General features: G+C 45.8%; 1 protein-coding gene across 3 annotated transcripts in view; it reads left to right on the forward strand.

Moving 5' to 3' along the window:
- Gint3 (GDI interacting protein 3) overlaps positions 1-22,214 on the forward strand; it is a 213,216-nt gene that overhangs the window by 94,367 nt on the left and 96,635 nt on the right. For 2 of the 3 annotated variants that reach the window (XM_037424315.2, XM_075896513.1), the window contains exons 4-5: positions 10,359-10,553; positions 18,783-18,929. In XM_037424315.2, coding sequence (XP_037280212.1) covers positions 10,359-10,553; positions 18,783-18,929 — 342 coding nt within the window. The remainder of the gene's footprint in view (positions 1-10,358; positions 10,554-18,782; positions 18,930-22,214) is intronic. The other variant, XM_037424316.2, reaches the window with a different exon arrangement.

A 22,214-nucleotide genomic window follows, 5' to 3' on the forward strand; every position in this document is an offset into this window, starting at 1 on the left:
TTTTGGGGGGCCACGGCTATTTAATTAGCGCAGCCCAGAAAGAATTATGCAGGTGCCCAGGGAGCCGTCTGTGAAAAGGTGACTTTTTCACAGGAACGGAGCAACACCTCCTTTCTGGACGGTACCACGGGAGTGCAAATGTCTGGGCAGTGCATTCTTGGTGTTCACGTATATTAAGGGGAGTATGCAGTGCCCATGGAGTCTTCTATGAAAAGGTCTTTAAGTAGCGTTTATCCAGTTTGCTGCAGCTGGAGTACAATAATGGGCCTGCATGCACACCAGCTGTAGCGGCGTTCAGAAAACACATGCGCCACGCGGGAGCCAGCGCGTTCATGACACTTCTACATTCTAGCCACTGTAAAGTGGATAAGAGAGGAAGAAAACATTGCCCGCCATTCACGCCAGGCAGTCGAAGCAGTCGCAAACGTCTTTTGGAGCCACTGGCCACTTCTGTGTGCGTGCACAGGATTGCGGCAGCAAAATGAAAAGACACTCTGCAACAACGAAGCAAAGGAGTCTTGCGTCTTACTTCAAGAAAGTTTGAACCGATTAAGCGGACGGAGAAGAACCGCCTCCTTCGAAGGATAAAACTTCGCCCTCCTCAGCACTGGTTGAAAACAAAGCGCGTCCGAACTTCTGAAGCGACTCAGGAGAATGCACCGCTTTATATGAATCACCTGAAAACGAACACAAGCAGGACACCCATACGCCGCCAGGAAATGATGGTGGCCGCAGTGCAACTCCAAGTGATCTTTGTTCTACAGTCAACGCTGGGCAAAGTGATACCTTTACCACTGGGAAATGCCCAAGGAAGGTGAGTGGCATGGCACCTACACATTCTGGTTTGCCTCCCCTCTGTGTGACGAGTGCGAATATTTTCGACTTGGGACTGTTTGTCTCGAAAAGCAATAATGTAAATGATCCAGAGACGATGCAGAAGCTGCTGCTCAATCCGTGGACCCCTCCGGCTAACTATGATTATCCAGCCACAGGGAAAAGGAATCTGAAGTTCTAACCCCACTGGGTAGATCGTTACCCATGGCTTGTTTATTCAGAGAAGTTTCAAGGAGCATTATGCAAATATTGCGTAGTCTTTGCAAGCGAGTGTGCAGGAAAAGGGCAGCACCAGCGCTTGGGCTGTTTTGTAACTACGGAGTTCACCAATTACAAGAAAGCCATGGACACCTTTAAGAGCCACGCATCCAGCAGTTATCACGCCATGTCAACAACGCTATCGGAGAACTTTTTAGCAGTGCGGTCCCGCTCACAGCATGACATCTTAACACAACTTGACCACGGCCTTAAAAAGCAAGCGGAAGAAAACCGCAAGAACTTGCTGCCAATAATAGAAACAATCCTTTTCTGTGGCAGGCAAGAAGTACCACTTCGCGGCACAGACGACTCTGGTCCGATAAATATGTCTGAAGTGAGTGCTGCCATTCAAAAATGATGGAAATTTCTGCGCACTGCTTAGGATGAGAGCAAAATGTGGAGATGCCGCCTTGAGAGCTAAATGGAAACATCTCCGGCGAATGCGCTGTACACGAGCCCAAAAATTCAAAATGAGTTGATCACCCCCTGTGGTAAAATCATACAAAGAAAGATAGTGGAAAACGTCAACTCAGGTTCGTGTTTTTCAGTTCTAGCTGACGAGGCCACTGATATATCTCGCACCGCCCACATTTCCCAATGTGTAAGGTACGTTGGACACGACACGTCGGGAGTGCCCATTCTTAAAGAAGATTTTGTAGATTTCGTTCCCGTGTACGATCTCACTGGCAAGGCGCTGGCGAGCACAATCCTGAAAAGCCTTAGAGCTCATGGCTTTGACCTGAACCTTCTTTGCGGGCAAGGATACGACGGCGCGACATCAATGAGCGGCTATCTTAACGGTGTTCAAGCCTTCATTCGTCAAACAGCGCCCAAAGCGTTGTACGTGCATTGTAGCGCCCACTCGTTGAACCTTGCTCTGCTTCACGCATGCAAACTCCCCAGCATCCGCAACTGTTTGGGAACTGTATCCTCAACCTGTACGTTTGTGAGAGCTTCGCCACAGAGGACGAACCAACTGCGAGACTAAGTAGAAGATTTAACACAAGAAAAAAGAAAATCAGTTCTCTCCTTTTGCCAAACAAGGTGGGTAGAGAGTCACGATGCACTTCAGCGTTTCCTTGAACTGTACGTGCCTATTGTACACTTCCTCGAATATTTGGAAGAAGAGGCCGCGTCATCTAATACTTCATTAAAAGCTTCTCAACTGCTCAATGCCATTACGAAGCCCGAGTTTGTCGTTTCGCTTCAGATCTGTAGCGACCTCTTCTCTTTGACACTGCCACTTTGCAAGTTTCTTCAAAAAATTGACTGTGACTTGGCTTAAGCGTGCGATCACGTAAAGAATGTTATAGACGTTCTTTCCACAAAAAGGGCTAGTGCGGAAACGGAATTTAATAAGATTTTTCTGAAGTCGCTCTCTTTGCTGAAGATCACAAATGTTGAGATGGCCCTACCACGCATCACTGGAAGGCAGATGCAAAAAAGCAACGTACCTTCTGCTACTCCCGAAGAGTACTACCGGAGGAATGTGTACTTGCCTTTGCTGGCTGACTTCGAAAATCAATTAAAAGACCGGTTCGATGCCCATAAGAAGGTCGTGGTTGGCCTGAACATGCTGCTGCCGAAATTCTGCGCATCGGCTAGCCTTTCTGATATTGATGATGCAGTGCAGTTTTACCTTGGCGACATTCCTTCGGCTAATGTCATCGAAGCAGAGTTCACACTGTGGGTGAACAAATGCTGCCAGATCGAAGAAAAGAATCACCCAGCTTGTGCTTTACAGGCCTTAGGGATGTGCAACCGCGACTTTTTTCTGAACATCCACAGCCTACTTTCTATCCTGGCGACTTGACCCGTGTCGACGTCGACCCCGGAACGGACTTTTTCCACACTGAGAAGGCTGAAGAGCTACCTTCGAAATCATATGAACGACAGAGTGACCGGACTAGCACTGCTCAGCATCCATCGAGAACTTCAAGTGACCCCAGAACAAGTCCTCACAGAATTTCGCAAGTTGTCGAGAAGGAAAAACTTTCTTGTTTAAACTTCCCTCTATGTTTCAAGAGTCGTTTAAAAGCTAAACCCAGCTAGCCCAAGCTTCAACCCTTCTATCCTTTCGCAATTACGAGGAAACTATCCAGCAAGCAGAATGTGCGAACGGTAACAAGAAGATCGGAATGTCGGGCGACTTGTTTGTTTGCTTGCATACATGCTGTCAAGGACTGCCATTTTTGCGACCCGGCGTAACGGCAAATTAACGGGCGCCGCACTCCCCCGCTGACCGGTGGAACCGTTCGCTCATGAAAAGACTGGCCTTTAGTGCAGGGAAGTACTGAATGGGGTGTTCTTCTTCAAATGTTAGTCGCCGATGTTTGATCCTTTGTACCTACGGCGGCGCGAGCAGGGTCGTCAAAGGCCGCGATGCACCCCAAACTAGCTGTAGACTGCAAGACGCACGGGCTGAAACCAAGGAAACTGACCATTCCCACGGGCAAAACTGCTTGTGGACAAGCCGTATGAGAGAACCCCAACAGGTTGTCACTCTCGCTCAGTTGAGGACCCTCTCCTAATTAAAAAGGGACGTGGTCAATATATTTTTAGGGTGGAGTTCCTGACAATGAAACGTGCATGATTGGACCCATGTAGAGGTCTCTTTTCCCCCAGGACGAGAATCAGGGGACACGGAGGTTGATTTAAGAGCAGGATTTCTCCTTGCTAAGCAGTCTAGTTGCTGACCAACATGGTGTAGAAGGAGATCAAGAAGTATCCCTTAAGTGGTTGTGGCTCCATGTCGGCTGGCCACCTTAACTTAGCCATTCGTCTAGTTGTGACGCGAAATTAACGTCTGTAACGTAGGCATCGGTACTTGAATCTCGAGTAAGCTCAACCTGCCCGAGATCGGCTTCAAGCATTAGCCTCCCGGAAACACCAGCGCTGCAACACCGCCGACATCGCAGTTGTGCCAGAACTCTCTCTGACTTCTCGCATCCGATCGTCGTGGACTCAACGCTGCCGGTCATCACAGGTATCCCTTCACCTGTTTATACCTTCGGACTTTCTCATCTGTAGTTTTATTGTTGGTTAGTTTTGTGTAGTTTGTAATACTTCTCTCTTGTAAGCTGATTTGATTTTATGTGTATTTTGTTAGTTGTTATTGAGTGTTGTACTATATTCCTCTGCAATATTCCTAGATTCCTCTGCAGTGCTGCAATATCACTAGAGTTTTGTTTTTCCCCACATACGTCTCTGATCTCTTCACTGTCTCTGCTTACGTACGAAACGACCTAACCTGCTGCCATTCCCGTCGCCGACTTCGCGCTGGCGACGCTAGAGTGGCAGCTTGTAACACATACATACCGTTTTTGTATCGCAGTTACATTGTGTTACTTCATCAGGAGCCGTTGGTCGCGGTGTCCCCGTCTTTGGTGGCGCTATTGTGCAAACTTATTTCTTGCTTTAACCCTTTTAGACGCTATCTATGGAGAACTGTTTGTAGATGTGTCAAATCGCTTCTACGTTAATTCAAAACATTCAGTATTCTATTGTAAGAAAAATAATAGGATAATTCTTGAATTTATGAGTTTTATAGCAACTCACCGCAATTAAATTGAAATTAAGTACCCCTTTACCCTGAAGTCATAGATGCCCACTTTTTGCATCGATAGAATAGTATCTCAGGCTAGGAATACAGCGCAAACTCATTTTCGGTGATGTTCATGTTGAGAAAAGAAAAATTCTTCTTTTCACATTGCTCGTAGGAAGCGGCACGTCACACCACTCATCGAACGGGGTAGTGTCTTCAGAAAAGTGACCATATGTACCAGTAAACTGCAAAATGAGATTGAATTAAAACAAATTTATTATGAATTCAATTTTTCCGTAGTAGGATATACTTTGCTCTTTCATTGCCTATACTTGATGAAAATTGCAAAAACGAGTGTTGTACACAATTGTGCACTTTACGTCTCAAAGGGTTAACCAGAATTTGAGGTTGACATACCAATTTCTTTATTTGGGTACAAATAATTGAAAAGTACCATTGAATTATTACAAGTAAGCGATGTACTTGTTTTATTCACGAAAATAAGCCAGTATAAATATTAAAAAATGACAGCCGTTCTACACGCAACCCCCCCCCCCCCCCGAAAAAAATTCCTGGGTACGGCCCTGACTGCTGTGCTTACTAACCTGCATTGTTGGGAGGAACGGGTAAGCGAACTGCATTGTGTCACAGCTGCCAAGCCCACAAGCTGACGCCGGTGACCGTTCGCGATATATAGGTGCTCGGAGTGGTGATGGTGACTTCGATAGGGCTGTCCAAGGTGAAGTGGGGGAGGAGTAGTCTAGCCACGGCCCTGGCAACAGCGTCGGAGTGGTAGTGGAGGGGGGCGGGACAGTGCCTGCTTCGCCATTGCCAGGCAGGAAGGTGCAGTTTATGATGGATCCAACGAAGTGATTGCCAGGCCGGGCATCAGCAGGCGAGCGACAGTTACAAGGAACACCTGCATTCTTGGGAGGAATGGGTAAGCGAACTGCATTGTGTCACAGCTGCCAAGCCCACAAGCTGACGCCGGTAACCGTTCGCAATATATAGGTGCTCGGAGTGGTGATGTTGACTTTGATGGGGCTGTCCAAGGTGAAGTGGGGGAGGAGTAGTCTAGCCACAACGCTGGCAACAGCGTCAGAGCGGTAGCGTAGGGGGGCGGGACAGTGCCTGCTTCGCCATTGCCAGGCAGGAAGGTGCAGTTTGATGATAGGTCCAACGAAGTGATTGCCAGGCCGGGCATCAGCAGGCGAGCGACAGTTACAAGGAACACCTGCATTGTTGGGAGGAACGGGTAAGCGAACTGCATTGTGTCACAGCTGTCAAGCCCACCAAAATTTTCTGTTTCAGGCAATTGCAACCTTCTAATTTCATACTAATTACATAAACTTTTCAGCCAAGTTATAGCCCAAAGATAAAACTTAAAAACTGTAAATTGACCAGACATTTCTGGATTGATTCCGTCCATTCTTCAGGATTAACTCCTCAGCCGGCTCCAAAGCTAGAGATTTTTCTTGACATTGTCACCCTCTCCATTGTCCTTCTTTCCACCGTTGTCGTTGCTCCGATGTTTTTTCAACTGGTTCTGTAGACCATGCACGTATACACTGGGTAAGGTTCCAGTTGAGCAGTTAATATTTCCAGGCCTTGTTTGGATGTGTCAGGACCCTAAGAACTCTTTTTGTGTGGTTACCTTCGATGTCATCCGGGCGTCGTCGAAATTGATGCGGAGGTCTATTTTTTCGCTGTGTTTAACGAGATTGTTTCCTGCAGCGTTGTAGCGAAGCACATCGTTTCGATATTGTCGTATCTTTTCGGAAAAGCTTTTTGTCTCAGCGATGTAGGTGGCGGGCAGCCACCCAAAAGACGGACTGCCGAAAGAAAGGTTCTCCGGGCTGGTCTACAAAACTTTATGTAGAGACTGTCCCAGTGTGTGCACGGCAGTAAAAACACTATCCTTACACTGCTGCACATGCTACAACCATTTTGGTTCTTGTGTGAAACATCGTGCAGATACAGTATGACTGCCGCTCTTGCACTGTCATCCGCAGCACGGGGCTTTTTCGTCTTGTGGTGCTCATTCAAAAAGACTTCGGCCAACTCGTGCAGGAACTGATCAGAAACGCCTTTCTTCGAGAGTGGTGGTCATACCCTATCTGCACAGTGTTCCTTAACTTTCAATGCAGGAATCTGAGGAACTTCATCGCGCTTCAAGTGTCAGAGGTCAGAGAAATAAAACACCAACATGCATGTTCTCGTGGTGAAAGGGCAAAGAAATAAAAAAAATTGCAGTATGGCTCTGTCCTGGTGACATTGTTGTTAGTTGTAGTCGAGGCAAGGTGGACAGAATATGCGAGTAGTAGTTTATTTTGGATAGTAACCATGGCAATTCAGATCAAATCAGATCCAATCCACATCTCAACACTTTCGTGACCGCGCCTATCGCCACTGATAGTATGTTTTTGATGTTTACAATTTCAATATTTGCCCTGTTTCAAACGCTTTTGGACCCCTTGCGCTATCTAAAGTGCAAAAAAGAAGTATTTTATCAGTTTCGCTTTTGTGTTTCTCTTTTTTCACCGTGTGGTGATTTTAAAGAGCCTTTCTGTGCGTGGGAGTCAGCATGCATAGTTTCAATCATGGCATCGATGTCGCGTAGGACCGTTTCACGAAAATGGCGAATTTCAGGGAATTCTTGTGCATTTGGGCTGAAATATTCAAATGATAACAGCACAGACTCCGAACACGACATAGACACTTTCGATTTCAGGGGACGACGAGAGTTTGTCAAACCGCCCCGGAATATCAGCGGTCATCCATCAGTGAATTTAGCTTTATGCTCGGGCCCCGTTATTGCCGGCGTGCATCGGTGTAAGTTCATCTGATGTTTTCTGAAGGTTATAGAGCTCTTTTCGCATCGTATCCACGTCCTTCGGATGGGACTGCTTGCCGGTGGCAGCGCAGAGAGTGCAGTTACGTGTGTGGAGGCAGCCGGTAGTGAACCTTGGAACCGCGTTACGTAGTGCCGCGCGGCGCTTCATGAGCCCTGTCGACTTTTTGTTTTTTACTGTTCAAGTTACTGGAGAGCTATGCAAAAGCTCAAATAAGTATGCTTTGATGCATATTTTTCAGAAGCCGACGTACAGTGGGAGAGACGGTTCTCGCAGATTTATCTATTTATTTTTCGCTTGTTTGCATTCTCTTCTCTTATTTCACCAGAATGCTGGAAATGCATCAAACTACACAGAAATACACAGGGCAGGTTGTCTTTCTGTTAATCTTTGTGCTCATTCACTAGTATTGTCGGAGAAGTCAAACAGTGCAAACTGAGCCTGGTAAATGCATCAGCAAGTTATCTGTAAATGACTCATCATGACACAAGGTAAGCATGCAAGCACCATCAGAAGAGAAAACGCATTTGTGTCGTCTTTCTTTCATCGTGACTAGATAGTCTTAAAGGGGCCCTGCAGCACTTTTTGAGCATGGTCAGAAAATGCTGCCGATCGGTAGTAGAGGCTCCCGACAATACGCGAGCCAAATATTATAGCGCAGCATGCAGCCTGGAATTCACAATAAAGTATCAAAGTCAGCGAAAAATTTATTTCTCTTCTCTCAACAAATGACAGAATACGCAAAAAAATCACTCGCAAAAAGCCCATCTATCTGCCATTGGCTGATTTGAACATGGCGCGCTCGTTTGTTACAGAAATCGCCGCGGGAGGCCGCCACTTGTCCACATATGTGCGCGCAATCAATCTGAAAAGGCCGCGCATTCGAAGAAAAAAAAACGTGCTCAAGGTCACAAGACGCGCATTACGTTTTTTGTATGTCCCTCCCATCTCTCCCTGCTTAGCCTCCAGTGCTTTTGTCGGGACGAAAACGAAAAAAAGAATGCGATTGCAGCGTGTGAAAAATCTTTGTAACTCCACTCGCACTGGACGGATTCTTAAAATTTTTGTGGTGTTGAATTCGTGAGGCAATAAGCTCTTCCAGTGAATTCATTCCATGCTTACTTGAAGAAGTGTTTCAGGGTTGCTTTATGTTACAACTGCTTCAGACATCGCACTGACAAAACGTGCTTGGTGCCTTTACTGAAAGCAAAGAGAGAGTCCAGATAGCATGCATATTGTGATCTGGTGAGGTGTGGATGGTGGGAGGGCCTGTGTGGGTCATCTTGTTGGCCTGTGTGTCTAGTGGCTAAGGTACTCGGCTGCTGACCCGCAGGTCGCGGGATCGAATCCCAGCTGTGGCGACTGCATTTTCGATGGAGGCGAAAATGCTGAGGCCCGTGTGCTCATATTTGGGAGCACGTTAAAGAACCCCAGGTGGTCGAAATTTCTGGAGCCCTCCACTACGGCGTCTCTCATAATGAAATGGTGGTTTTGGGACGTTAAACCCCACAGATAAATTAATTAATCATTGTTGGCCTGTGAAAAAACAAGGCAAGGTTTTCTGTATGTTGGAGCTTGTTTAGCCATTTACTTGAATTCAGAAGTATGACGACCCATGTTTAAGTATTGACCGGGGTTTCGAACTATGCTCTAAGTGGCTCGGCTCTTGAAATCCTGTTGATAAAACCTTCAGGACGTGTGCTTTTCTTTCCGGAGGAAAATGGGTGTTTTTTGTAACTTGGCACTAGGTGTTTTGTACGTGTATGTGCAAGCAACTACTGCATCTAACATTTTATGTAGGGCACATGATAAAAGCAGAATCATTGGACTTCTTGTGCATGCAAGTTTAATTTACGAATTGCATGTTATGGGAGCATTTTAAATGTATTATTCCAAGATTGCAGGAGGAAACTGAGCACAGTTTGTAGAGACATGTTTTGATCTACTAGAAAAAAATTATGTAACAAAAATTATGGGTATACACAAAATGTGCAGCCATCTAATAGGCACCATCACTGAAAAATTGAGTTTTTATTGAGCATGACTTCACCGACAAAAGATTTACTGTAAGCATTAGATGTTTGTGGCAGAGCAGTTTCTAAATGTAAAGCATAGCATAAAGTATCATGTCTCATTGTAAGCGCTTGGTTTTTTAGTTGCACTTGCATTTCTCCAAGTTTTCTTCCTGGCCAGCTAGTGCTAAAACACAAACTGAGACTGCCTGTGGCAGAAAGCAAAGCTCACCCAAGCAGGCCTTTGTCTTCGTTGCTCTTGGAATCAAAGTCCCACCAAGAAGCAGCATCCTCCAATTCACTACAGATAGTTGAATTTGTAAAATCGGTTACAAACAACCCGTAATGTTGGTATCTACGATCTTTTGAAGTATGTGCAACTGTGCCACATCGGGTGGTGGTCAGGTTCCCCTTATGCCCTTGTCACACGAGCACACTAACTAAAGTTATGACAAACCTCAATTAGCATTTATATTTTTAATTGCAAGACAGAGTGTCACGTAACTTACTTGGTGCGATAAGTTATCCTTAGTTTGTGTCGTGAGGCAAGTCACGTGACTCTCAGTTTCACGATCGAAAATATCAACGCTAACTGAGGTTAGCGTACCCGTGTGACAACGGTATAAGGAGAACATGCAACTTCATAGCACGCTAAAAAATTACGACCATGTTGAAAAAACTAGCTACTGAACAGTAAAACTATAGCAGTTCTTTTGTGTGACAGATGTATGGCACAATATGTGTGTGGACGGCACAGAATGTCTTGAAAGCAACAGTTCAAACCATCAATAGCTGGCTAATAGTGCCCTATGGGTGCGGTACAGAAAGAGTTAACAAAGGACTGCCTTTTGCTCACAGGCTGAGCTCGAGCATGGACCGCAGGCCGGCAAAAATGCCGTGGTGTTCGGCCATCCGTTGCTGGGACCGGAACTGAGGCTGCCATACGAGGAGCTACAATCACGCATCCGCCAGTTCCTCTACGAGCAGATGGCCGAAGAGCCAGGCCTCACCTCCTGTCTCCTCATCCACACCTGCAACTCGCCACAGGCAAAGGTGGGCGCTTCCTTCGCGACTGATGGAGCCCTAGTGCAGTGCAATGCTTCTGACTAGATTTTTCTTGTATGCATTGTTTACAAGCTTGTGCACAGTCATTAAAACACTTGGCACGTAAAATAATTATCCGCACCGCTGCTGGTTATTTTATCACTGACTGTGAATCCACTGTCATTCACTCCCAAAACAAACATTGTTGCTTGGCTACTGTGGGCTAAGCTACTGAGGTGTCGGGTCACTGCCCGAGAAGATTCAGCCTTACTGCAATTTGTTTTTTAATGCATAAAGCCAATAAATATCCATTCAGAGAGTACCATGTTTACTCTATTGTAGCACGAGGGGCACCAGCTTATAGAGAAAAAGAAAAAGTGCTAATGCAATGTGAGACCAATGAAGGCCCGAAAAAGATGTAATGAAAACCCAGTGCAAAAACAGCAGAAAAGAAAGGAGGAGACAGGACAGCGCTCTGTCCTGTTTCCTCCTCTCTTTTTTGCTGTTTTTGCGCTGGGTTTTTATTATGCATGTGAACCAACTTGCCCAAGCTTTTACCTTAGCTCGAAAAAGCACATTTATTTTCCAAACACAGTGCCAGGTATTTAGCACCAACCTACATGATGATGTGACGCGTGGAGCTTAGTTCATGAGATGTCCATCTGCCGAGCGACCGAGCTCTTTCTCTCGTTCCACTGTATCGGCCCAACACTGACCGCCACAAGGCAACTGCATTATTCTGTGGTGATATAAGCAACACACTGCCCCTATTCAAAGTGCTGGCTGTCACGAGGCATACGTCAGGCTGTGCTGACGCCTGGAAAGGAGCCCCTGCTAAAGCCGCCACTCGCAGATAGTTGCCCCACTCACGTCGAGGCCTTGGGCATCAACCAACTTCAGTCAAAGTGGCACACCTCTCGAAATGGCCACTGTACTGAACACGACAAGTTGCAAGAAGGGGAGCCAAAGGAGAGCTTAAACACCCCAGGGCAACCACGGCCACGCAAGGCGATGCAAGAAAACAAACGCAATGGGTCTCAGAAAGGAAACAAAGAGTGAATCAGGATGGCACCAACAGGAATCGCGAAATGGCTGAAACGCTAGTTGGCCGCAATTGAGTGTATCGGTGCACTTGAGGCCACTTGAATTTTAGTATTTGATGTTAACACGAGGGTCGATTTCAACGTAGCAAGAAAACAAAAAGGAAACAAAGTCAAGTTACATACAAATAAATTTGATGATTAGCAAAAGCATTTCTTGATTTGGATGTTTTTGGATGTGGGTGGAAGCTGAAGTAAGGAGCGGTTGTTCAGTGGGAAGTGGCTACTACTGTACAATATATGCCCATTGTTGAGACAGTGTGGTAAAGAATCTATTAATTTATTAAACAGCATGATTGAAGAATGTGTAGATTCCTCTTTGATTGGATGTCTTAAAACTAGTTTGAATATAACAGTGCACAACGAAACGAGCCAACTAATGAAAGAAGCGACGTTACTTTCAGTCTGCTCGTTTTTTGTTATGCGCTGTTACACTGAAATATAAACAAATATTAATTCACCCAATATGCCATCTCATACCAGTGTCACTGGGTGCGAAACAAGTCTTTTACTTAACGGTCTTTGACGAAGTTGAAAGACTTTTAACGAAGAGGCATTGTGGCGCAGACACACGGCACCAAGTATCTCATTTTAGTGTTTTCTTGCAAAGACTCTACCAAAAGCACGACGCTAGTAGTTAAAAGAGAAGCAATGAAAATAAAACTATGTATCTAAATGTACAAAATTAAAAAAACTTTTCGCATTGCTCATTTCTTCAAATACATTTAAGAATAAAGAAACCCCAGTGTGAAGGTTTGTTGCATTAGTTAAGGAAGCATTTACATAACTAAAGACTTGTACAAGTCTGTCTCGTACCACCGGGCTTTTATTTACCATATTTGTTTTTTGGTGCTCTTGGACACGTTATGGGCGACCATACCGAAGAAAAGGCAAGAATAGCAAGTCTGCATTCTCGCCGTGGAAATCAAGGCAGATGCTGCTGGTGTCCACTTGGTCATCGTGCTTCTGCACACGCAACGAGTGCAGGTTATCTTCCTACAGCCTGATTAAACACCTGGTGTCTGCCTCCGGCCATTGCAGACAATGCTTTTTGCGTGCACTGCCGGCTGCATGGTCGCAGGGATTGGTCATAGACGCCCAAACTACTGGAATGCCGAGCACGTTTTCCTGCTAGTGCACAATGGCACTGTGAGTCCGAGCGTCACCACGTGATACGGTATAACCTCGTTACAGTGGATCCACTTTCAACAGAGCATCGGTTACTACATACTAATTTGCGGCGTTATGCCGACTTCCCTATTTGTTCCATTCATTGAGCTTCATTTACTACGGATTCTGGTACAACAGACATTCGAATATAATTGACTAAAATGTAAGCCCAGCAAGATGATCAGGACTTTATAGCGGACTTTTTTTACTGCGGACTTCCCAAATTTCATAACTTGGGACTTCAAACATCGCTTCGCATACTTTCGAGATGGGGAGAGAGCTGCGGATATCGACGTACCGATTTAAGAACGAAGGCCGCATATCTTCAGTCTGCTAATGATAAGTTACGCCTAGCTATGGTGATGAAAAATCGGCATGCAGCATGCTTAATTTCGCGTGTTGGGGCACTGACACGAGAAATTGCTGGCCGCTGCCACCGCTGTTACGAGCGGTCGGTGCAGGGCGAGCGTGGCTGTGGTTCTCTACTGATGTGCAACATTCAGGGTTCTAAATAGCCCCAGCGGTTGATGTGATTTGTTGATTGCAATGAAACACATTACGGCTTCTTCGCTTTTGCATATTCATTAGCGCAAAGGTCTTGCTCGCCAAGTTCGGGGCTGAGTTAGGCATAGCCACGACTTTGAGCAGAAAGCGTGGCTGCAATGTGCATGGCCAAATGTTTCAAAGTACGAGTCGACACTATGACAATTGGTTTGGCACGTGATAGTAATCTGAAGACTGAACTTCACGGGTCGTTAAGTAGCTGGAATCAGAAGTTCAGTCTTCAGACCACTTCTGAAAAGGAGTTCGCTCTCTGCCATGTGTCTGCTCTAGGATGTTCTTTTCGAAAGAAGTCTGTGTGCTTAAAAGGCTTTTAAAGGCTCACTTACCACCGCGTGTTTAAAGATGAGAGGGTGATTTTCTTCTCCTTCATACACACAATGCATCCTCCTCGCCCCTTATTTTTTGAATGCACATGAACAACATCAGCACCAATTGCTAAAGCCTATCAAGGTTTTGCGCTTCCCGGCTGCGCGCTGTTATCATCATTTGCGCAGTTGTGAACACAAAAAAATTAAGTTTTATCGGTTGATTGTGCACGATGTACAAGACAAAGAAGAACGAATGGGTGGCTGCATGGCAAAGCAGTGGAGGAGACAAAGCACATGTGATATTTCGCATATATCAACGAATCGAGAGCATGTACGCAGTAGCTGTCACAGGAACTACTGTCTACGTCACAATACAATGCAGAGAAGGACGAGAAATATGAGAAGAGAATATTGCGCTCTTTTTTTGTATTTTGGGAGCCTGGTGAGTGGCCCTTTATATGCGCGTGACAGGAGTATAATTGTCTTGAAACTAGCATTGTTGTACTACTGCCGAGCAAACATTTTTTTTAAACACACTAAAATTTGGGCGAGTTTGTACTTGAACATAGTAGTATTTAGAGCGCGTAAACAGACAAGAAACGGAAGACAGAGGAATACAGACGAGCGCTCACTTCAAACATAAGTTTATCCACAGAAAAGGCCAGGTTTTATCCTACACCGGAGACGGAAGTGCATGTGTGAAACTACAATATAAAAAAAAAACGCCGAGGACAGCTATCACCTCGAAGTTCAAGAAACGCAAAAAAAAGAAAACGAAAACAAAAAAACCATGTGTCTACTACGAATGAAAACATCGTGCAGAAAATCAAACAACTAAGGTGAAAGACCACACATGTCAGCCAGCCATCTATTGACCTACTAACCTGTGAAGTGGCTTACCTAGATAAGTGTTACACTCACTTGATTGGCTGTAATGACACAGGTCCCAATCGTGGTCACTGTCGGTTGCCAGAAACGCTCGAACATATATTTTGCGACTTTCCAGCATATGCAAGCGAACGTCAGCAACTGATATCTTCGATTGGCCGATATATTAGTCGACCATTAACTGATGAGGTTGTGTTAGGTCCTTGGCCCGACGCCAGCTGCACACATGTGTTTATACGAGTTGTTATCACTTTCTTAGAAGCCACTGTACTGGATGCACGTCTGTGGAGTTACCCAGCCTAATAAGAACGTATCATCTCTCTACCTTATTATCGTCATTCATCACTCTTTCACTTCCCAGTCACCCTTCTCCAGTGTAGAGTAGCAGGCCAGAGCAAACTATAGCTCAGGCCGACCTCTCAACCTTTCTTTAAATAAATTCTCTCTCTCTCTACCTAGATAAGTTTTCGACGCCGAGAGCAGGCCAGCAATAGCCGATAGCTTGCCATGACGTGTGGTCTTTCACCTCACTTGTTTGATTTTTTTTGCATAATGCCTTCATGTATAGGAGACACATCATTTTTTTCTTTCTTGTTTTTCTTTGTTTTTTTTTTTTGCATTTCTTGAACTCTGAGGTGATAGCTGTCCTCCGGGTTTTTTAGATTGTAGTTGCTCGCATGCGTTTCCGGGTTTGGTGTAGGATAAAACCTGGCCTTTTTTTTTTCTGAGTAAACTTTAGTTTGAAGTGAGCGCTCGTCTTTATTCCTCTGTCTTCCGTTTCTTGTCTGTTTACACGCTCTAAATACCCCTATGTTCAGGGGTATTTACCCGCCTGTTTGCTGATGACTGCGTTTTATATGACACTGTTACTGACACTTCAAAACAGTCATCCTTACAAGCCAACCTAAACTGCCTCCAGGAATGGTATGAGCGCTGGCTCATGGAACTTAACCCGAGTAAATGTAAAGTCGTTTCATTCCATCGCCGCCACATGCCGCTTGTGTATCCGTACACAGTTAATGCCATCCCACTAGAAAATGTTCCGTCATTCAAGTATTTGGGCATCACTGTTATTAGCGATCTTTCATGGAACATACACATCACTAATATCATTTCATCTGCAAATAAAACACTGGGTTTCCTTAAACGCCATTTACGCCTAGCTCCACAACATGTAAAATTACAAGCATACAAATCCATCGTTTGACCTAAACTAGAATACGCATCGCCAATTTGGGACCCTCGACAATCTTATCTTACACATGCCATCGAATCGCTTCAAAACCGGGCCGCTTGATTTATTCACTGTTCATACTCTTCAACTGTCAGCGTATCTGGATTGAAAGCAGAATCTGGTTTACCAGATCTAGAACTTCGCCGTCGTATAGCCAGCCTGTCATTGTTCCACAAACTTTTTCATAGTCCCTTGCATGCTCCACCTTATATCGTTCCTGCAACACGCATATCTTACCGCACGAGCCATTTGCTTCAAGTTGCTCGGCCACGCTCCCGGACTTCTACTTTTTCCGCCTCGTTTTTCCCACGTACCGCACCAGACTGGAACGGCCTTCCCAGTGAAATTGCAACCATTCTCTGCCCATCATCGTTCATAGAAAATATCAATAATCACCTTTTATGTTAAATCTTTGGCTTCTATGTTTTGTGTTTATAATTACCTACCCCTTATGTAATGTCCCCTCGTGGGTCTTTAAGGAAATAAAATGAAATGAAATGAAATGTACTCCAACAATACAGCTGCCATATTGTGTTAGGATCAATGGTGATTATAGCAGCCTAATAAACATAGGATTTTGGAGCCCTGCCGTGGTGGTCTAGTGGCTAAGGTACTCGGCTGCTGACCCGCAGGTGGCGGGATTGAATCCCGGCTGCGGCGGCTGCATTTTTGATGAAGGCAAAAATGCTACGGCGTCTCTCATAATCATATGGTGGTTTTGTGACATTATACCCCACATATCAATAAATCAATAGCATTCTGGAGGAATATGCTAAAAAAGTTATGCATGATACCGTATATACTCGTGTAAGGGCCGCCCTCGTGTAAGGGCCGCACCCCAACTTTGAAAGCGGATATTTCGAAAAAAAAAAAACAAAAGTTCAAAATGTCCCGCCAGAAAAGTGTAGTTAGTTCATTTACAGCCAGATGGCGCTGCACGCTTTTCCGCTTTTATTCTACTTCCGCCGACGCGCCGACCACGCTGTTGACAGCGCGCCGCCATATTTGCCTTGTGCGGCCTCTTTGTTGGCATCGTTCCTAGCATCGTGTCGATACGTTGGCAGCGCGACTTCAGATCGGTGTCGTCGGTGTCACTTTGTTGGTTGTAGTGAACCCTGCAGAAGCCAGCGCACGTGACGGACGATGGGCCGGCATCTGAGATCATTCACTGCAGCATTTAAGCTGCAAGTGATTGACTATGCCGAGGAGCACGGGAAGCGGGAAGCTGGACGAAAGTACGACGTCGATGAGAAGCGCGTGCGTTACTGGATGAATCAGAAAGATGCCCTCGCCGCTACTAACAGGAGCCGAAAGGCGTTTCGCGGGAAAAAGTGCAAGTACCCGCAACTCGAAAGCGAGCTCGTCAACTACGTCGTCGACACACGAAGGGACGGCTACGCCGTATCGACTGACATGATACGCGTCAAAGCCCTCAGCATCGCTCGCCACATGGAAATACCCCCGGCACAATTCAAGGCAAGTCGGGGCTGGGCTACGCGGTTTATGAACCGTAACCAGCTTTCTATTCGGCGCCGAACGACGATTTGCCAAAAACTGCCGCGCGAGTACGAAGACCACGTCATTAAGTTTCATCGCTTCGTGAATGCTCTCAGGAGGGAGCATGAATACGACCTGTCCCAAATTGGGAATGCGGACCAGACACCTGTGTGGTTCGATGCACCGGAAAGCACCACAGTGGATTTAAAAGGTGCGAAAAGTGTGTCTGTGCGCACGACTGGTGCAGAACGCCAAAGGTGCACTGTGATGTTGTGCATCACGGCAGACGGCAGGAGGCTTCCGCCGTACGTCGTATTTAAAAGGAAGACTCTCCCAAAAGAGAAGTTCCCTCAGGGAATCGTCGTACGTGCGCAAGAGAAGGGCTGGATGTCCGAGGAACTGGTCGTTGACTGGATTAAGACCGTCTGGGCAAACAGACCTGGAGGGCTGTTACAACGGAAAGCCCTCCTTGTTTTGGACAGCTTTAGGGGCCACTTGACCGACCGCGTCAAGAACCGAGTTGCCGCAACTCGTACGGACTTGGCCGTCATTCCCGGTGGCCTGACGAGTGTGCTGCAGCCGCTCGACGTATGCGTCAACAGACCATTCAAAGTGGAATTTCGCCGATGTTACTCTGAATGGATGGCTGGAGGCGTCCACGAGAAGACCCCTACAGGACGGCTGAAGCGGGCGTCGCTCCAACAGGTGTGTGAATGGATTTTGAATGCGTGGCGTGCCATGTCAGTAGAAGTAGTTGCTAAAAGCTTCAAGGTAACGGGAATTTCGAACTCCATGAACGGCACCGAAGATGACCGTCTCTGGGAAGACGCGGACGCCGAGGCGAGCTCCTCCGAGAACGAGGACAGCGAAATGGAATCCGAATAAAAACATTTCTGGCATGTCATTTGTGACTCTTGCACTCTGCTACTGTTGCATAAACAGTACAGACCTTTGGCCTGTACTGCCTGTACTAAATCGGCCTGATTCGTGTAAGGGCCGCACCTAGCAAAATTTTCGAAAAAAAAGTGCGGCCCTTACACGAGTATATACGGTACTCACATAATCGCACTGTCAAGTGCAGATGTTGCAGCAGACCACATGTAAGACATAATGAGGATCCACGTCGTAATGCTTGGCTCAAAGCAAAGAATAGACAATCACTTGCTCACTGCTTCACATGAAAATGATTCCAGGTTATTATGGTATGCTGACTCGCTTTATAACAGTTTAAAAATAAATAGTGCTGAAAGCCTACTAGAAAAATAATTGCATAGATATTTAAAGTTAGGAAACACATATTCATAAGCTGCAAAAGCTTCATAAAAACTTGCTCAGAAATAAAAAATATGTTTCTAAAGCAGGGGCTCCTCTTAAGAATAAGCATGGTTTAAAGAAAAATTATTAGTAATTTGATACAGGTTGTAACTCTTGCAGCACAGTAGTGCTTGCATGCAGTGTGGTTGTTAATTCCAATCAGGTTGATGCGGGTGTGGAGACTCTGTGCAAGTATCTCAACAACATAGCCAATCATCCGTTGGAGGAGAAGTATCGTCGCCTCCGCCTCAACAATCGGATCTTCCAGGAGCGGGTACTGCCTCTTGAGGGGGCTCTGGAGTTCCTTCAGGTGGGTGGTGCTCTCTTTGTGTGCTTACCAATGGAATAAATCACCACACCATTCATTATGATGTACACAGGGGTGTGACAGCTGTCACAATTTTGTACTTTTGCATCAAAACTAAGAAATTTGTTGAAATTTTGCCACGCTGTGCTAAAACTGCTGAGCAATCTCAAAATTTTTTTAATACTGCTAATTTTAGCAAGAAAAGAAGTAAGATATCTCATGATAGTTGATTAATCATACTGAGTAATTAAGTGCTATATGCAGTACAATTATGGCCACTGAATAAAAAACAAGGTGCGGCCTGTTGCGTGCTGCTGAAGCGACGGGACAGGCCTAATTTACCTCGCACCCACTCTGGCACCACCACTCCTTCCAGGAGAAATGCTTTCACACGGATTTCTACACGGCACAGTAGCTCGTAAATAACGTGTTTCGTAGCTGCACATCACAGGTCCGATTCTGATTCCTTATTAGGAGTACCTATTACATAGTATAGGCCTCAATACTCTCCATGAGTGCTGCCCGTTTGACTCACCTGAAACGAAAAGGGTCACTGACTCTGTTCATGGGGAGGCACTCGCCGAGCAGATTCCAAGGGCTGACGTATAAGCCCACCGAAACGCACCGCAAAAGCACGTGCAATTTAAATGTTGGTTCTTTTATCAACAACGCTGATTGTGGTTAAAAGACCGAGATAAAAATCAAGAGTTTACGACACAAACAAAATATGTATTCGCAGTAAAGGCATCACACAAACTTGCACACTCGGCAGGTACCAATTACACCTCACAAAATCACTTAGAAGGTATTTAAAACAACGGGAACAAACTTACTGCACTATAAATGCAATCTCACACATTTTAAACTGCGCAAGAACACTTCGCAGCCCCAAATATTTAGCATGCATGTATACTCCACAACTCTTCAAATGTGTCTCGAATACTTTTCAAAGAAACACTGAAACGAACTCCAGCACTGGTCGTCCTTCCAGCGACACTCTTAAACTGAGTACTCCAGAGGCATTATAACTCGATTCTTGAACATCTGCTGACTGCACTACACGACTCTCTCACACCGCTCAAACATCATAACTTCTTGGCCGATGTTCACCACTCGTTCTACCCTCCGACACATCTAGTTTGGATCCTTTCCAGTTTCACGAAAATTCCAACTAATTCTACTGCGTGTAGCAGATACTGCGACGGCAGCCAGGGAAAGGGTTTTGTCTTGCCGGTTTGTCTGCGAAAATGGTCGCCCCCAAAAAAGGCTCTGCATTAGTGTCTCAATTTCTTCTCGCGTGTTCTGGTTGGCTGTCGCGTGTGTAGAGGGTAAGGGGCATGCCCTGGGTGCTTTTTGATGCTTGTTTTCTTGTATCGTTGCACGTGCCCATGAAGGAAATGTTTGGCAGGGAGATGTGATGCTGCCATTTGGAGGCGACGGTGTGTGTCTGCTTCGGCACTCGTTTGTGCCAAAATAAGTGATCTGTTACGAATAATATGCATCCCAATGTGCTTCTTGAAACTGTAGATCCCAGAGGTATACGTTGTGCTTCAATGTAGTGTCTTTTTTCATGTTGGAGCTGCTCAGCGGCTCACAGCAGCTTCGTGGCGTCACACCACCTAAAAAACCATCTGCCACACACGCGTGCACCAAGGAATCCTACTCAATTACAGGAAACGTGCGGCAAACTGCCCCCCGTACACGATCGCGCACAAAAAAAAGACGAGAAAACACATGAAAAAGCACACGAACATGCACAAATCCTCACGCAACCAAATTGGAACACGAAGTGCCATCAGCTTTGATAGGTGGAGCGTCAGTGCCCTCCCCAAAAAAGTGACCGAAACTGTCAACTCTGCCAACGCGATGCAATCGTCAACGCGTCGTAACAACCGTCATGCTGACAGTTGACGTTCAACGCAACGTAGCAGGCCACACATTGTTTTTTCTCCAGCGGCCGTGGCACTGTTCTTGCCTTGGTAAGATAAGGAACATGCACTAATAACCTGCAGTTTACACATTAGCATTTAATCTGTAACACGATTATTTCGAGGAGTGCTTGTTAAGGATTGCATTGAGAGAGACAAGAGACTATGGTGGCAAGACAAACACACTTTATACACTAGATGGACAGAGGAAAAAAATACACGAAATTCGCGTTAAATCAGCATGCACACCAAGCTTGGCTATACAACAAAACCAGAACTAACAATAAGCCAGTCAATAGCCACTACAACTTTTATGCAATTCCTCAGGGACATAGGGTTTCCTAAAATTAACTAGAAGAGACTGTGCTATTGGTTCAGCGACCATGGGAATTATGGGTAGTACACAGATTGGTATAGTCTTTGTACTTGCGGGCCTTCAATGCACTTGCGCCTTTGTTTCTTGCTGTGTTATGGTTTTACTTGGAATGCAAGAATGGAAGGTTGTGAACTTCATGAGCAGATTTGAAATCGCCAGCCTAAAGTGTAAAAGTAGTGCAGTGTAACCGCTGAACATTTGCTGAATTTGGTTTCGGGACAAAGTAGCTCCAAGCCACACGAAGCCAAACGGAGCCGAAGATACAAAGATTAGATGCAATCCACGTACCACCCACCATTCATTCGCATGCTCGCTGAAGCACCATGCGTTGCCACTCCTATAGACACTAGTACCAGAGTTCTCTCTAGTGGATATATGGGAAACTCTATGCCCAAAGACACTCACTTTCATACGAAGCGTTCTTACTGTTCATGGTGGGGGTTCGCAACTACGATGAAGACATCTCGCAATTGTCGCTGTCAGCCTGCGTCTGCTTGATTATCAACTTGTCTTCACTTGTGACCCAGTCGTCGTGAGTCTCGCCAGGTTAGGCCTACCCGTCAACATGACTCCGGAAACCGTCAAGTGAACCACTGTCATCCTATGAAGAAGGCAAACAGCGGCAGCTGTTCTGGGAACTGCTGTTGTAGGTTGCTTCAGGTCTGGAGAGCGTCTCTACCTTTCTACCTTGATTGACGGCTGCTTTCTGGCACCCTCGCGCCGCCACCTTCATATCCAGGTTAGACAAGCCTTCACCGTGAGAGCAACACTGTTTTCTTCCACCTTCCTCATTTGGCGCTCCACAGGACAATAATGCCACTTTATCCTCTAGAGATTTTCCACCACACCTCAGATTGGGTACCACAGGCTTTCCTCCAGCCAATCCCGTGCGTGAATGTTGCGCATATGTGCACTGTCGGTTGGGGGCCTCACGCACAATTGCCGCATTCCATCATTTGGTACGCGCCTCGCGCTGTTTTACCC

This window comes from Rhipicephalus microplus, chromosome 5 (genome assembly GCF_043290135.1).
Source record: "Rhipicephalus microplus isolate Deutch F79 chromosome 5, USDA_Rmic, whole genome shotgun sequence".
Taxonomy (NCBI): domain Eukaryota; kingdom Metazoa; phylum Arthropoda; class Arachnida; order Ixodida; family Ixodidae; genus Rhipicephalus; species Rhipicephalus microplus.